Source organism: Rhinolophus sinicus, linkage group LG06 (assembly GCF_036562045.2).
Source record: "Rhinolophus sinicus isolate RSC01 linkage group LG06, ASM3656204v1, whole genome shotgun sequence".
NCBI classification, from domain to species: domain Eukaryota; kingdom Metazoa; phylum Chordata; class Mammalia; order Chiroptera; family Rhinolophidae; genus Rhinolophus; species Rhinolophus sinicus.
The window spans coordinates 142,179,962-142,198,684 of record NC_133756.1 but is presented as its reverse complement, the minus strand read 5'-3'; the positions used below and the strand labels follow the sequence as shown (position 1 = coordinate 142,198,684).

General features: G+C 35.1%; 2 protein-coding genes across 5 annotated transcripts in view; one reads left to right on the top strand and one right to left on the bottom strand.

Moving 5' to 3' along the window:
• The window catches only part of ELP4 (elongator acetyltransferase complex subunit 4), a 213,965-nt gene extending 196,785 nt beyond the window's left edge, over positions 1-17,180 (bottom strand). For all 4 annotated transcript variants that reach the window (XM_019738520.2, XM_074336168.1, XM_074336167.1 and 1 more), the window contains exons 1-2: positions 16,926-17,180; positions 10,251-10,286 (exon numbers count right to left, since the gene is read on the bottom strand). In XM_019738520.2, the coding sequence (XP_019594079.2) occupies positions 10,251-10,286; positions 16,926-17,148 (259 nt within the window). In that variant the 5' untranslated portion in view covers positions 17,149-17,180. The remainder of the gene's footprint in view (positions 1-10,250; positions 10,287-16,925) is intronic.
• IMMP1L (inner mitochondrial membrane peptidase subunit 1) overlaps positions 17,165-18,723 on the top strand; it is a 69,602-nt gene continuing 68,043 nt past the window's right edge. Inside the window, exon 1 of the mRNA XM_019738522.2 lies at positions 17,165-17,381. The gene's annotated coding sequence lies outside the window, so the exon portion shown is untranslated. The remainder of the gene's footprint in view (positions 17,382-18,723) is intronic.

The window sequence follows — 18,723 nt, the reverse complement described above, 5'->3', positions numbered from 1 at the left end:
TGTCACACATTGCTTCTGGTATGGCAATTTCTGTCAAATAAAAACATTATGGTGTGTCCTCATCCACCTTATTCACTGGATATGGCACCGTACAATTTCTGGCTCTTTCCCAAAGTCAAAATGACCATGAAAGTTGTTGCCATGCAGCAGCCTACCTGTCTGTCTCCTCATACTTGCCTCTAAAGAAAGGAGAGTCTGTGAGACGGATCCTTTCAGGGACTTTGCTTCACCTTTGTGCTTACACCTTACGTCTCCCTGTTTGGCTCCAGAAAGATGGCTTGCTAGTCAAAGACAGGTACAACTCCCCACGGGGCGGGGGACAACCCAAGCAAGACACAGCCATGTGGGGACCATCTGGGGAACTCGCGGGGTCGACAGAGGTGGGCACATCCCCCATCTTCCCCCAGCGAAGGAGAGCCTCTGCCTCTGTGGCTGCATTCCTTCCCACAACCTGCAGGGGAAGTGACTCAATGATGTGCTCTCCATCTATTCATATGCATAAAGATCTTACCCCTTGGTGAAGTACTTATCCTGGGACTTATGGTTCAGCTTCCTGCAGGTAAGGGTGATTGGCTTAAATCAGTTTCCTATTTTAATGTATGGGATTCACAGATCTTGAGATTGACAAGCTTCATTTCTTTTACTTCCACACCTAACTAATAAAAGCCATGCATTGGCCTGATTCCTGGCTCAGTCCTTGAGGCTACAGTCCCTCGGCCCCACTTGCACTCTACTCTTGTTTACTGTCTTTCTTAACCTTGTGCCGCCCTCCTCGCTTCACACAACTCTTGTCGTGCTGGACGTGACAAAAGGTAAACGTTTTGAATCGATTCAGGACATCGAGGCAGCCACGACAGTGCAACTAAAAACACTCAGGAAAGAGGACTTCAAAAACTGCTTCAGAAAGTAGCAAGAACGATGGGATAAAAAGCAGGCAGTGAAGGAGAGTAGTTTGAGGGGATTAATGGCAATGTGTCTTTTAGTGTAATTTTTAAAAAATTTAAACATTCACCATATATTTTTTATCACACCTCATACGAGTAAATAATTGTAGAATTAATTAAGGGAAAAACAACAAAGAAAAATCTATCTTGCCTTGTAAATCAGTCAAGATTTGGCTGAAAACATACCCTATCATCACACACACACACACACACACACACACACACACACACACACACTATAATAATCATCAACCCTACTTTTTCAAAGATCCCTATGAGGCACAAAAAACTAATAGGAGGAAGAACATCGTCTATCTATTTAGGGATTAGCAAAAAACTAAGCTCTTCAAACGGAAAATTACCAATTTTGTGAAACAAATTTTGAGGTTGTACAATAAGCATTTAATTAATCTATTTAGTGAATCCCCATAACACTGGGCAAGCAAAAATGATAATGACGCGACAGAACTGCCAAAAAGCAAATGTAGTTTGGGCCTGAATTAATAGTCTAATTCCTAGGTTGAGAGAGATGATTGTCCTGTTCTATTCTAGTAGTCATCCAGACTGACAAAGATATATTCCATTTGGGTATTTACACAAACTAAAGCATCTTCAGAATGGAGTGACCAGGATAGTAAAGGGATTCTAAAGCATGGGAAATGAGGTATCTAGCTAGAAGAAAAAGAGACCCAAATGATACAGGAGAGCTGTCCTCAAATATCTGATAGGCTGTCATATGTAAATGGAATTACTCTTGTTCATTATGCGACCAAGGGAAGAATGAAGCCTAGTGGATAGTAAAATAGGAATATCAATTTTCCTTAATATCAAAGTCCAAAAGAGTTGCCCCTATCATCCCATTCAGATTGCTCTAATGTCACCCATGATTTTCTAATTGTCTAATTTCTTGGACACTTTCAAGTCTTTACCTCATTTTATTTGTCTATCGCAGCTATTACCATGGACAATTTTCTTCTTGGAACAACCCTCTCGTTCCCCACTTGTATCCCCCATTTTTAAGACACTCCTTGCTCCCAGTTTCTTCAGCTATTCTTCATATATGTAAAAAGTTAATACAGAGCTCTCAATTCTTTGGTATATAAATATGAAACAGTTTTATACTTTTCTAGTCACTACTTTGCACAATGCTGTGAAAATCTTTCTTTTCTCGTATCTTAATGACATCTAGAACTGATTCCTTGATTTCTCACCAGTTTCAGTTATTAACACTTGGAATAGTCAAGAATACAACTTGAATACTCAATGCAAAGCTTTTCCTCCTCCCTTGTGAAGTGCATCTTAAACAGGTGGCTTGAAGGTCTTAGTGTGCAGAGGGGTTCTAAAGGAAAGAAGAGTTCTAAAATACCTCTTCCCCCACATTCCTTTCCAAGTTCTAGTTCTGTTATTGGGAGAGCAGGGAAAAAGAAAAGTGGCAGAAATCAACTTACATAATTGGCTGCCTGGTGTCGGCTGAGAGATGTCCCTAGCCTTACTCTGATCTAGTCTATTTAAGCCTTCTGCTTGTAGCCTACGACGTTATGGTGGCTTCCAAGTAGATGGCAAGTGTGGTTTTCATGGATCGTGCTCTGTTTCATTCTAGCCCCATCTACCCCTCAAAAAACCTTTCAAAGAGGTAGAATCTAGTGTTTTGGGGGGCTGGTCAGTATTCATTTTCAATCTCTTTTCTGGAAATGTTAGCTATCCCTATCATTATTATTTCAGATGTTTACACAATCTATTCCAGGTCTCCCTCCCTTTTCTACATCAGACTCACGATAACAGTCAAGGATGGCAGAGTTATGAGTAAGTAGCTGTGCTAGTTCTTTGGGCCTGAAAGGACGTGTCTAACTTCAATTGTGGAAATAGAACTTAAACTTTTGCCTTCCTTCTCTCACTTCGGGCTAGTTACCAACCCTGAGGGACTCAGCATCCTATTCAAAATAGCAAGTAGCTAATCTTATTGACTGCTAACTATATATTAAACACGGTGCAATGCATTTCTCAAGCATTAGCTCATTTAATCCTCATAATCTTATAAGATAAATGTTATCAATCCTCATCTTATAGGTAAAGAAACTAAGGCACAGAGAATGTGAACAGCTTGCTTATTAAGGTGACACAGCTAGTAAATAGCAGAGCCATGACTTGAAGCTAGGCATCTGATTCCCGAAGCTATGATCTTAACCCTTTAAATGGGCTTATTTTCATTTATCTATCCTTTAAATATTGATGTGCCTAGGCTTTAGATTTTGACTTGCTTTTTTTTTCCTTTAGTTGTTCTTAGACTTTTTTTGGTAGTCTCAGACCACTCTGAGAATTTGATGCAAGTTATATATGCTACTCTAAAAATATACACATACACAAATTTGCATGTAATTCCAAGGAATTAAGAAACCCCCTACAGTTCCATCTATGGACTTTTGAGGGTCTTATAAACCTGGGCATTCTAACACATGCATATAACTTCAACTAAAAAATACACTAAATAAAACATTAGTTAAATAACATTGATAAATCCCAAATATTTTTCTCTAGGCTAAATTTATTACCCACATCTTCAACTGTCTACTAGGTAGAACTACTTGGAACATAAAATTCATTATGTTTAAACAGAACTCATTACTTTACGTCAGTATCTGTGCATTCTCCCCCTTTCCTGACTTTACCTCAATACCTGTTCATTCTCCTTTCTGACTTCACCTGACTCCAAACTTTCTCAGGCCAAAAATCTGGGAATCATTCTACCTCCCATCTCTCTATCTCCCACACATTTAAATAGCAGGAAAGTAGAAATCAATTTTGAGAGGGATCTATTAAAAGAGGGAAAATGGCATTTCGGATCAGAACAGTGTAAGCATAGTTAAGTTAAACAATTACAATATATATAATGAAATACAGAAGTAGAAAAGTTAGTGCTGTCATCCCACCAAACTACGGTAGTAAATTTACACTGAAAGTCTTAAAAGTATAGTAACTTAACATCATCTCACATTTGGATTAGGACAATAAGTATTTCCATCACTTCAAGTTTTTACTTTATTCCTGCAGTATATCCTTCATAATACATCTTCATGCTCAAAAAAACTCCATGACTACCTATCTCTTACCACTATAAATTAATTGTTTTTAGCCAGGCTTTCAAATCACTAATTCATTCATGCATTCATTTATTCGTTAAGCCCCTACTTGGTTCCCATGACCACAGAGCTTACAGTCTACAGAATAAGATGCGTGATCAGGTATTTTCCATAAAGTATAATAAGTGCCATGATAAGGTAAATAAGGAATACTATAGAAGTATATAGAAAGAATACTAAGTGGGGGTGAAGGGAAGAAAAGCAACAGTTAAGGAAGACTTTCTGGAAGACACAGCTAAGTGAAGACCCTAAAGATGATTAACAGAAAAAGAGGGATAAAAAGAGACAGCAAGAAAGAACTTAAGCAAAGGCCTGGAGAGAAGTAAGAGATTGGTACTTTGATGGAATTAAAAGCTTAGAGTGATAAATCTTGAGGAAGGAGGTGAGAGGATCAGAAGAGATAAGGCTAAAGTGACTGAGCAGCGGCAGATCACTGAAGGTCTCATAGTCCAAGTTAAGGAGCTTGGACCTTATGTTAAGATCACTAGAGACCACAGCAAGATCTTAAGCAAGGATATATCGTGGTCAGATTTTCCTATCAGAAAGTTCATTCTGGCTACAGGAAAATATGGACTAAAGCAAGGGAACACTGGGGACAACTTAAGCCTTGTCCATATTTTACATCTGCATAAATATTTGCACATTATATACGAGGTCTGACAATTAAGTTCGCGAACTTGTTGCACTGATGTTGCTAACCTTTTTTGATATCAGAGAGGTTATTAATTATGAATTTGTACCAACTGGACATACAATTAACAAAGTTTACTATTTGCAAGTGCTGAAAAGGCTGCGTGAAAAAGACGAAAATGACAACTTTTCGCCAATAATTCATGGCTGTTGCATCACGACAATGCACTAGCTCACACAGCACTGTCTGTGAGGGAGCTTTTAGCCAGTAAACAAATAACTGTATTGGAACACCCTCCCTACTCACTCACTTGGCCCCCAATGACTTCTTTCTTTACCTGAAGATAAAGGAAATATTGAAAGGAAGACATTTTGATGACATTCAGGACATCAAGTATAATACAAGAGCTCTGATGACGATTCCAGAAAAAGAGTTCCAAAATTGCTTAGAAGGGTGGACTAGGCAATGACATTGGTGCATAGCTTCCCAAGGGGAGTACTTTGAAGGTGACCATAGTGATATTCAGCAATGAGGTATGTAGCACTTTTTCTAGGATGAGTTTGCAAACTTAACTGTCATTTATAGTCATTCCATGTGCAGTCAACATACAGTTTAAGTTCAAAAAGGGTAAACACCAGGATTTATTTTGGCTACCAGTGTTAAAGACATTGTAGGTGCTTAAATGGTTCAGAACAAAAGGTCGGTGATTTCAGTAAAGAACTGCCCTGATATCAGTTTGTCCTATTTCAGTTACACTACTACAAAATAAATTAAGAATACAAAATGTAATAATGCAAAATAGGAATTGGTAAACTTCTTCTTAAAGAGTCAGAAAGTAAATATTTCAGGCTTGGAAACTATATAGTCTCTGTCGAAACCATTCACCTCTGCCCTTGTAGTACAAAAGCAGCCATAGACAATTTGCAAATAAATAAGAGCGGTGTACTGCAATAAAGCTTTATTTGTAGATAGGTTGCCATCCAGGAGGCTGTGTGCCAACTTGTGCTAAGTAAGAAAAATGTTCAGAGTGTATTATGAGATGTAGAAGAAAAATATAGCTCAGCAATATTCAGCTCAAAAAGGCTGAAGACAAATGACAAGAAAATACTATTATATCTGGTGAAAGATATATTGAGTGCTTGGTTTCTGCTATTGTATAAAATAAAAAATTAAAATTATGCAAAGTGTGGCAGATTCTAAGGTGATCCCCATGATTCGCATTTCGTGGCTCTCATGCCTTTTCATAACTTCCTTTCCCTGTTAGGTGGAACCTGTGCCTGGCTTCTACCTGAAAGAATATGGCAGAGGTTGTGGGATGTCATTGCTATTACATAAGACTGTCACAGCTGTCTTGCTAAGAGACATTCTCCCTTATTGGTTGTGAAGAAACAAGATGCCATGCTGTGAGCTGCCCTATGCAGAGGCAGCCTTTGGGTAACAACCAGCAAGGAACTGGATGCTGCCACCAACCGTGTGCGCTGGGAAGCAGTTCCTCCCCCTGCCAAGCCTTCCGATGAGAACTCAGCTCTGGTTGACACCTTGACTCTTGGCTTGCAGAGCACCAGCTAAGCTGTGCCTGGACTCGACCTACAGAAACTGTGAGATAACAAGTGTGTTTCGTCTTTAAGTTGCTAAGTTTGTGGTGATATTGTTACACAGCAATAGGTAAGTAATACAAAAATATACTCATACGTAGTTGTAATTAATTGTCTAATAGCATATTATTCACCTCCTACTTCCAAAACTAAAATTATATAATTAATGTAAGAGATTAATTTAAAAATAATGCATTCATAAATGTCATATACCTTGTATTTTAATTTGTGACAACTCCTACTAAATCTTTTTGATGCTCAATATCTCCGTAAACAAATCAAGATTCTTTATTTAAAAAGAAGCTGTGTAAACTCTAATATTTATGCTACCCCTTAATTTTTTACACTTTTTGGGAGTTCCAAATTTATGCATGTACCAGACTTACAGAAAACAATTGAAATATAAAACATCTCAAGCCTGTTCTAGTACTAAAGAATAAAATATGTTATATTTCTATCCCCATGGAGCATTGGAGGTCCTGCTCCCCAGCGCATGTTGTCAGTTTAGCTGAAATAAAGTCGTATGAAAAAAAAAGAAAGAAAAGTCTATCTTCAAGTTTTAAAATAAATGTAGGAGTCCCTTAGTGCTTCAATTTATTCCTCAGAGAATGGCCTTTTATGTATTCATATTAATTTATTTTGTTGCATTCAGAAGGTCTAAAGCAGACGTGCCTGAGCTTTCAGACAGTGCTCACTATCTCGTTTCCAAAGTTACATTGTTACTGAAACTGTAAATACACAACTCTGCAAGCCCAAACTCATGTGCATGTGTACACTTATACATATACAGAATTGCCCGCGTAAATGAGTAATGCATTTTAAGAAAGAATGGTTAAAAAGTTGATAATCTATAGTGAAAAGTTATTAATGCAAATCATCTTTGTGCTTTAATTTTCTGTTACTTCTGGAATACAAAAATTATTTGAGTGATAAATAATACAGTAATGCCGTAGGCTCCTAACCTTAAATCTTAAATTTTCATATTTAATCTTAAATCTTCATATTTGGTTTATATTTAGAGCTATTTATTCATTTCTTAAGGAAGATTTTATCCATTGCACAAGTTGTACTGACTTGGGAATGGAGAAAAGTAGAGAACCTAGTAGGTAAGGTTCTCTAATCTAATCTTTCCAAGAAATGTAAAAGTACTTGCAAAGTTTGCTTTAAGGTTTCCTAATGAAAACAAGCGAATAGATAAAAAAACTAAATTTACCTAAGTTATAAATGTCTTTAAAAATCTTATGTACATGGAAGAAAATAGTAGGGCATAAATAATACTGACAAGATTCAAAATAATAGCTATATGGAAAGAATATAAAGGTAAGGCCTGTGCTTCATAACTTATATTCTTTTATTCAAGCATTAATTTAACAAATAGTTATTGAATACCTAGTACAATATTTGATGAATTGACATTTCATCAAGGATAGTTTTTTTTTTTTAATCCGTGCTTTAGTTATTCTTGAGTTTTTCCTCATTATAAAAAAAATTCTCCTTAGCTAGCACACCTAGTTCATTAGGCATATGTTCAGTTTCCATATAACTGCAGGCTACAATGTCACTAAGCTTTCTGCCACTACACAACAAGGATACCCTTTCTTCCAGCTTTCAGTAAAGTAGAACTTACTTCCTTTTCATCCTCACTGGCAATGTCCTCAACGTACAAATTTCTACTAAAAATCTGTACATGTCAATTTAGGCTTTCTCTAATATGCTCCTCAAAATCCTTCTGGCCTCTGCCCACTGCCTGGTTCCAAAGTCACTGCCGTATTTGTTATGGAAGCCCTCACTTCTAAAATACAAAAATCTGTTATGAAATAACATTGTCAATATTTGCAGAAGATGATTGCCTACTTAGAAAACTCAAGTGAATCTACAACTATTCAAAAGTTGCTGGCTGATTTTGTTATTGATACAAAAATTAACTGCAGTTCCTTGTACTATCTACAACCAGTGACAAAATGTAATAATAACAAACGTATCTATTATGGTACTAACTTATTACATTGTAATTATTTGCTTTACATAGGTCTCCTTCATAGATACAAAGTTCCTTAAAGGAAGAGAGTATCTGATTTATATTTGTAACCCCAATGTCCAGCACACACCTCAGTGTTCAATGAACATTTATTGAATGAATTATAAATCATCATTGGATTGTTAGTATCATTCACAGATACTTCCTCTGGAGAAAAGAATTAAAATTCAGCAGCATATGTTTTAAATCATTATAATGATTCTTCAAAATTTTGTTCATCAAAGAGAAAAGTCCCAGGTCCAAATGACAAAATGTCATTCTTCACCTTTTACTTGTTAGGACTGGTAAAGATTAAAATGATAATATCCAATGTTATTAAGGGTGAGGATAAACTGGTATTCTTATAAGTGTTGACTGAAGTATAACATGGCATGACCTTTTAAGAGAGCAATCTAATAAAATCTAATACAATTTAACATGCCTCAATCAAGTCTGTATTTAAAAATTTATTTCAGATATTTACATATCTATGCAAAGCTTATATATGATTTGCACAATAGCATTGTTAGTAATAGAAAAAATGGAATTACCCTGAAATTATTAGAGAATGGTTTAAATAAATTATTGCATATTCATACAGTGAAATCCTATGTAGTTTTTAAGAAGAATGAGGTATATCTATATGAACGTACACGGACTTATCTCTAAGACGGACTAAGTTGAAAAAGCAAGGCGATGAATGTTCCCATGTACATTACTTATGAATAAGTATTTGGATGGGATGCCACGACTGTCTCTGGGTATGAGGACTGAGGAACTGAAAAGACAACCTCATTTTTTCTACAGATTTTGTATTTTATGTATGTGTTTATTTATTTATATGAAATTGTGAATGATTTTTTTCCATAAATTCCTTCAGTCATTCTTTATTTCCTAAAAGATAAATATTTAAAGATGTGACAGATATCACCACTTCTAGAATTTTAGTACAGGTCATTCTAAATTTGGAATATTGTATTGTTCTGGGTACAGCTGAAGAGACAATGCCAGACCAGAAGGTGTGATAAGAGAAATAAAAGAGTGAAAACTATGATACATAAAAACCATCTTAAGAAATTATGTCTGTTTACTTTGGAGAAAATTTGAGGTGATGGGTTATTTTCAAATATTTTAAGAGTGCCATGTAAAAGAGTAGGTATATTAATTCTGCATTATATCAGATGACAATAGTAGGAACAAAATATCTATTAAAGGTAGATAGATTAAACATTAATAAAAGGAACTTTCTAATATATCATAGCGTTTTCAACAATGAAACATTGCATTGTGCAATAGTAAGTCCTTTAAACTAGATAATCTGTCCTCAAATGGTGTTTGATATCTGTCAAGGATTATGGAAAAATGATTGGTAGCTTTGATTATGTAACTGTCAAGGCTTATTTCAATTCCAAGATTCTTTCCTCTAAAGTAAAAAATAAGGCAAATAGAATTATGAATGTATATTTAAATTAGAATCATTGTACCTCTGAAGATAAACAAAACTATGATTTATCAGTTTATTTTTCTTTCAATAATGATAAAAATCTGTGATATATACAATGGATATACTAGAACATCAACTTCTCAAATTAATCACTGTAATAATCTCACTCTAAATATGAGATTCTCCAAAAAAAAAAAAAAAAAAATCAACTGCCATTAATTTTAATTTTTTTTAAAAATGGAGCACAATGCCCTGTGACCATTTTTAAACTATAAAAGCTACATTACCAGGTATACTTGCTCAATTTATTTCAAGCTCAGATCAAGACTTGAATTCAAATTAAAACTTAAGGCAATTCCTCTTTAATTTACCTTAATTCCTGTAGAGAGTTAAATACTTAATTTGAGAATAGGAAAACCCATAAAATCATTATGCACAACAGAAAACTGATCGGAAAGAGCAAGTATGTATGCTATACTAACCGATTAGAAGAACTGTTCCAACAGCCAAACCTCCACCTGGAAATAAAACAAAACCAAGAAGAAAATTAATCTATATTTTCACATTATCTTTAGCATAAAAGTTAGACTTTGGTAAGGGTAGGTACTTCAATAAGTTTAAAATTGCTGTTGAAAACAACATTTTAATTACCTTTGCAATACTTTGCTTAAGGTGCTATTATGAAATAATTACATATTATATGTAATTACACAGTACACATTATCATTACTTTCATAATATACTGTACTATCCTTTCTCCTGTGATAGGACCACGTAGCATTCAATATAACTGCGGTTAAGCCTCCTAGTAATGTTATATTTAGTACTTGTTAACAAATTAACTCAATAGCCAAGACCTAAATGTGCACAGTAACTTAACTACTACAGAAGTACAACAAAGAAAAGAAAGGTTATTACAACAGAAATCCCACTATAATATGTATCCTCAAATTGAATACGCCTTGGGGGAAAAAACCCCAATAATTAAACAGAATCTTTTTTTATTATGAATAATATACACAAAGTCTGGACATACTCTAAACATATTTAGAATTTAAAATGAGTATTATTTTTGCCATTTCAAATAAAATAGCCACATTCACAAAATAATTTTTAATATTATTAGAAAATGTTCTTTTAAATATCTGAATTAGAATAATGATGACCATATAACTCAAACAGTGATTCATTAAAATCAATTTAAAATCAAGTTTTAGGAAACTAAAAATACACTAAAAAGATACTTTTGACTACTGATATGTTGTTTGTAAAACATTTGTAAATTATTACTATTTGTAATTAATGTTGCAAATACTAACAAGTTCTCTTAAAAATAAAATATATGTATAGTAAAGGATGAAATGTACTTAAGAAGTATAATTTAAAAATAAATTACTCAAAATTGTTGGACAATTGAAGACAATGTAACTAGAATGTTTTGGGGTTTTTTGGGGGGGCTGGGCACAAAAATTGTGATATAAACATTAGAACACCAATAAAGAACTTTCCCCAAAAAAATTTTGTAGTGGCAAATGTTATACAGAAATAGTATAAAAAGTTTCTTTGATAGTGTTTATTTTTTGCCTTGTAAGTAGCATAAATGTTGTTTCAAAAATTTGAAATTTGGTAACATACATGTCACAAAGAATATAATGCAACACTTGGCAACTTTATGGCTATAAGTAGAACATACCAAATTGTTAGAGAAGAAAGCAAAACAAAACAGAAGAAACCAGTACATTTATATATTTTTATGTTTAAGTGGATTTGTTATAGGACTAAATATACATATAGACCCCCCACTATCTTTTCAATCCACTTTGAACATTTTAAATCCCATGTTCCAACTCCTTACTTCCCTACTTTCCTTTACATGCAAAAATAAACATTTAACTACCTAATCACAATTCTGTGTATATTTAAGGAGATGAAATATAAGCATATACTGCAGTGTCTGTCTTAAGCAGGTACTATAAAAATGGTAGTTGCCTTTCCTTAACGTATTTCTTACAGGAAGGAGTTAGACTTATCTAAACTTTCCTGGGTCTACATTCATGTCTTTGTATATGGAATAGAGAATTAAAGATATTTTATAAATGTTATTCACAGTGAAATGATAACAGATCAAGGAATAGTTCACCCATTACATGAAGTGATACCTAGTTCAGGCGTCTGGCTCAGAGAGGTATTCAGTAACAGCTACCCTTGCTATTCTGGCAATTATTTTACGATTAGAAGAAATCAAGAAAATAAATAGATGTTTTATAAAAAAGGTGATCATCTTAACAGTAAATCAGACTATGCTAAGAAGATAATTTTCTGCAAAAATGATACAATCTACCATTCCTGATAATTCAGAAAACACCAAATTTTTAAAATCTCACATACATTAAAATTCTAATGTTTGGAAAAGGTAAACATTACTTAAAACATCATAAAATGTGGATACTTCAATGACTTTTATCAGCCAATCCCATCAGGACTTCTCTTACCAAAATGTGATTGTTTTTTTTCTAATGGGCTCTATTATGTCAATTCACTAGACTCAAGTTAGGATTGGCTCTAGTGAAGGTTGGTCATGGGGAATAAGATGAATCCATCTTATTAACTATGTTAAATCAAGCTTTTATTCTAGGAATATGACATAAAATGATTTGACAAGTACATACACACACGTAACAGCAAAGTTTCTCTAGTCTTTCAAATTTGATTTTAGTATGACAAGGCCTCACATTTCCCCAAAACACCTTTGTATAAGGTAGTTTGTTATACTGAGGTTCTAGCTGTATTTTAAACTAAAATAAGTTTGTAGCCATGTCCCCACCAAAATCTCAAAGCTTAACAAGCCAACCACAACAAGATATTTTGACATAATATACTCAACAAAAGCTAGCTTTTAACATATCTTTAAAATCAGTAACCCACTAATAATTCTAATTTTGAAAGCAACAGATTTCACACTTATAATTCCCAATTAAAACAGAAATATCTTTTCCCAATAGGCCACTAAAATGTTTGACAGGTAAGTAACAAGGTAAGCAATCAATCATATTATTTCTATGATAAAACATACAATGGAATTAAATGGTCTTGTTTACTGCCTCCTCTCCCCTTTAATTATTTCTTACAGAAATCATCAAGACCCTTTCTAAGTCACTAATAAACACTTGGTTTTATGTCTAGACCTTCTTAAGAAGTATATTTATCTCTAGCTTACTAAAAATACAGTTAGAATATTTTATCATGTAAGATTATGAGTTTTAATGCTTGAAGATGTTTTGCAAGTTTGATGCTTTAAAGAATTTCATCAAGATTTTACGTTTTAAAATGACGCAGCATTTTGTCTTAAAACTAGAAAAAAACCTAATACTTAAAAAAGTTGAGAATATTTAATATCTTGTGATTAAGTACCAATATCTTCCTATTTTATGAATTTTAAAATGAGGGAAAGGGTTTGCTTTTTTAAAATTTGTGTGACTTGTTAGAAAAATGATATCAATATTAAAGGGAAAAAAGTCAATCCCCACACACCTCCCAAAACAAATCTCTAAGGAAGCTGTATCTTTTCGGTAAATAAGGTCAAATTAATATATTAGAACACGAAGGCTCAGAAGTGATACCTTATTTTACAACAAGATACATTTCCTTTTTCAAAATTAGATAAAAGAAAAAAGAAAAACAAGTCAGGAAAGATAATGGTGATTTATACCAGTCCTTTCCATAGAAATAGTTTTGCTAAAATTATACAAAGGCATTTTAGAGAAAATGCAATGTAAAAAACAAGTTCATATCCTTTTCTTGGTTCATAGCAATATTTACTTAATTAATGCCACAGTACAAATTAAATTGCAGTTATTCCATTAATAGGTCTACTTTTTCTTCTCTCTCTAGGAGTATGAAACATCCTGACAACTCTTGATGATCACAATTATTGGCTCAGCAAACATGGGAATCAAAATAGATAAAGTGAGAATGGTTGTGTAGATTAAATCATATGAAACAGTTTTACATAGCAATACAAAGAAATAAGCTACATTTTCCTTAAGTGTACACATCTTAGTTGCTGAAACATCATAACCAGGATTATTTTGCAGTACAAACTCAATGTACATCAACCCACACTCTAGATTACGATATACTGGAGCAAAGGAAATAAGCCCACCAGTAATTACTTTTTGACATCAGTATTGAAAATGGCAGCTACCAATAAACGTCTTTCTTCCTAGACTATTATTTACTCCAAGTCCCATCTTCCATTCACTTGACTGTCAAAATTTAATAAGTTCTGAACAGCAAAGAGGTTAAACCAGTCAAGTCTGAAGTTACCCTTCCTTCAAGAGTCTTTTTGAAGGATAAGGCTGGGGGATAATTCTCCCAGATTAGACAGTACGGTCCTAAAATGGACTATACCTTACATCCTAGAATAAGAAATTCTGCCAGAATCTTTTACCCTCTCTAATCTCTCTTTGGAAATTCCTGGAAGAATAAAAATGGAATATTTACATATAGTGTCATCAAAAACAACGTAAATTTTCTGGAAAGGCAAGGTTGAGAATCTGGATTAGGAAATCAGAGAACTTGAAAAATTTAAATGTAGCCAATTTAGGAAGCAATGGAAATATCAGTATACCATTAAATGATTAGCCAATATGATGCCTTTCAAATATACTTTGCATCTATGCTTAAAAATACAATAATGTCACAGTGGCAGTAGTAAAATATCACTGTACTGCATGGCACTTACCATACAGTACTTACCTGTTACATAGTAACCACAGAATATATTTATGCAACAATCACAATGTCACAGTATAGTTTCATCATCCTGGTATCATAATATCCATTTTGTCACAATATGATTATATTAGGCTTGTCACAATTTGAGTCAAATAACATTTTAGAGTAACAACATAATATGAATTATTTATACCTATGCATACACACATTAGCAGCCAAATCACTTTCAAATAAAGTTTTAATGAAAAACAAATGTAAAGGGTTTGTTCCACAGGGCCATACAAAACAGAACATCAAAATACAGAAATGCCATTAAGAAGTTAACAGCTAAAATACTTCTGCACATATTTGTTATTCCAAATGTATTAATTCCCATTACAACAATTTCTTCAACTTCTGTGCACGTTGAGGTTTAACTATATACAGGTAAAATATATTTCAAAATGTTCAAAAACTGATACTCATTTCAATCATCTTTAGCATAAACTCGTTACAATCAGATACTACAGTCCCCATTCCCAAGCAAATCTGAAAAATTTGGAAATTACAGTTCAAGTTTTTATCACTGTAGAAACACATGAGGAAGTTGCTTTGGGTTACCTTTATTGTGGGTGCTTCAAGAGACTATACTAAATCATCAGTCTCAGGTTCAATAAATGATTAAAACCACTTGAAAAGAGTGTTCAAAAATTTGAAAAGTTGTAGCATATGCAGAGCACTAAATTTGGAGCCTAAAGATCAGGCCAGACTGTTACTGGTTTTGTGAATCTATTCATATCAACTAATCTCAGTCTGTTTTCAGAGCTTACATACATAACTTTGTCCTACATGTTTCATAAACTTGTCCAGGTTTTTTTTTCCCCTATACATTATTTTTCTTTCAATCAAGAATTTACTGAGAATCTACTAAATGACAGGTACTGTGCTAGGCACATTTTGTTATTTTAATGAGGAACCGAAGGTATAACGTTAGAAATGTGACCTTTATGTTTTGGAGAGTTTCAGGATCAAGTGAATGAAATTACACATCCCCGCTGAACTTACACACACACACACACACACACACACACACACGCGCACACTAGAACAGCTTCCAAGCTTTAAGTTTAAATATAGGATCATACTTGAGTAAGGTTCACAAGGGAAAAAAAGTTGAGGTAAGTATTTGCGTAGATATTATGCATCATTTTTGTTTATAGTACCATGCAATTTAAGAAGACATCAAACTTGAAACAATTAAATGAAACTACTTAAATTTATGTAGAAATAACCAGGATCCAGTTAAGGACATGAAATAACAGGCAAGAAACCATGTTCTTTCTCATAGGTTGCTTGCCTTGTCACTTTCCTTTGCACTAAACCTTGCAGGGGGGTGAGGGTTGGGGAATTACAGAGAGAAAATGTTGAGTGAGGTACAAGAACAAGCAACAGCATTTCCAATATTTTATGAAAGTGTATAAGATTTAACTAACACATATCACATACCATTAAAAAGTTATGAAATATAAACAGACCATTTTTAATAAAGCAGCATTCAGATGGGAATTAACTAATTTTCAATCTTTATTAACACAGCAGCTCTGTCCACCAACCTAATCTGGTCAATTCTTATTCAATATAACAGTTATGAAACATGCATATTCTTTAAAAGGCTTCTCATGAAAAAAATCCAGAAATTATACAGGAAAGCCTAGGAACTGCATTTCTTCTTCTCGTTAAAATGCGAATTAATTTTAAACATACCGGTTGGAATGTAACTTTGGAAAAAAGTATATGGAGGAAAAAAATAAAAGAAAACATATATACATGCATTTAACGCAGATACGGTTATGATTGTCAATATCAACGACGATCTATAACTACTTTGGCTCCACATAAACCTTTAAAATCCATTCTCTTAAAGCCAATGTGGTTTGTTTATAAAAATTCAGAACCGGGAGATTAGCATCCTGGCGGTGAAAGACGAGAAGTTACTTTTTAAAGCATTTTCTAATGAAGGCTCTCTTACAATGATACAAAGTTTTGTAGGTTAGTCCAAACCATGAGCTACCTGGGGTTGGCGGAAGGGTGTACACAGAGATCAGAAGGGGATTCTAGAGATAAAGGCCAAACCGTGTCCAACCATTAATAATTCCCCTTCACCAGGGTAAAAGCACGTAGGGATCCCGTTGTAATCTAGAAAAAGGCTGGTGGGAAGGAACCAGAGTAGAAAGTGGGAGCACCACAACAGATTTAGTTAACAGCATTTAGAAGTCTCCATGCAACCCTTCCTCCCCTCCATCTCTATCAGACCGGGCTATCCTCTCCACGTCCGAAGGCTGAGGCGTCAGAGAGAGATGTGGGGGCAGGGTGGCTCCACCCGGCAAGTCCCCTCCCTAAGTTTTCCCTCTGTTGATCCCAGATCTCAGTTCTGAACCGACCTAAGAGCTGGTCCAGGGCTGGGAGCCCGGTTGATACCAGCAGCTGTCCGTTCCGCACCGACGGTCGTGTGCCCGCGATGGACACCAGTCGAGAGCCGCCGCTGTCGCTACTGCTGGCTCTAGGACCCCTCCTCTGGAAACTGGTGACATTGTTCTTGCTGGCTGCCGCAGCCACAGACCCAGTAGTCCCGGTGCCGGTGCCGCAAGGCCCCACTGACGCCATTTTGGAGCTTCCCGCGTTGACCCAATAGGAACTCTGGGAATTCAAGCAGCGGCCTGTCAGAGCCAGCCCCAGACTCCCGCCTCCTGGCCCCGTACCACGGCTCTCGTAGCCAATAGGACTGAGATTTCCTCCCGAGTTAACCAATCGCAAGACGTATTGCTGAAAAGTGCGCTCTACGTAAGGACGGCGGACTTCTGCGGGGTCCAGGTGAGAAAGGCCCACCTGAGGCCTGGGTGAGAATCTTCCCGGGTTCTTTGGGGTTGGAGGTGGGTAATATCATTCAACATTGCTCTCGTTTTGAGTGTCTTCATTCACGTAGACTTAAAGAAAAGGTTGGTGGAGCGATATATCAGGCTCCCACCAGCAGGATTTTGCACCTTTTTCGGCTCGTCTGTAAAGAGGAAAGATACTTTCTCCCGCCCCCTTCTGATTTCCGAGAGAAAATTCATTCCGCCTTCCCCCATTATTATTATTATTTTTGAATGGTTGTGTTATATTGAAGGAGTTGGAACTCTTACCTTAGTGAGTTGCTTGCTGAGTATCTGGGCTCAGTTCTTCAGTGGCAGGTGGATTGGATTTAGAGCTTAGAGCGAGAAATCTTGAGCTTTGAGGCGGTTTGGTTTTCCTCTGTCTCAAAGAGCAAATGACAAAATGTACTTCTCTGACAAGTCCCCATGAGAAGCTTTCGTTAATTTTAATTAGTGCTTCTGGAAGTCTTGGAGCGCCTTTCCATAAGTGGTGTGAATGACAAGTGTTACTCTGACAACCTTGTTCACACGTTTAATTGTCGTTTGCTATTAAGGCAGCTGCAAATAACAGAAAATACTTGAGTTTCTTCCCCCCTAAACTGGTAAGAATTAGATGTGTATGTACTTTCTTTTTCTAGTGATTTGTGAACTCTGAATTGAGAGCTTTCTTATTAGAAATGGATTTTTATGGGCGAGGTGGGGGGGTGGGGGTGTGTGTGGACAATGTAATTTAAAGCTGTGTCTTTGGATTTAAAATTTTCTCAAAACTCATGGTGATGTGTAGTAAATGGTTTTTTTTAGGCATTCATGATTGACAAATGTCTAAACTGAAAAATCATGCCTGCACTACAAAGTTATTAGTTTTGACAGTGAAATAAATCCAAACATCATTGAAATCCTTGCCATTGAATTGTTTTAAATCTCAATGACCCGTTAAAACTATGGCTGATTGTATTTGAAAAATTGAAATTACTTTTGCTAAATAGTGCCTGGAGTTTTTCATCTGGGGAGGTCTTTTGGTTTTTTTTGGATTTTTTTTTTGTTTTTTTCAAAGAAAAATGTTTTGGGGGAATAAAACTCCATGTTGCTATTTAACAATATATCAAGTGGAAAGCTTGATCAAGGTTTAGATAATTTCATTTTGAATCTTTTGCCAGTATAAATCTGTAGTGTCAATCATTCAGTAAATAGCAGTTGAGTGCTTACTGTCTGCTTAGACCTAATCTTGCCATTTTAGGCCTATAGAAGTAAAAATATTCTCATTTGGTGGTAATGGTAGGGTGATAAGATTAACACACTAGAAAACAGAATAGCTATTGAACACATT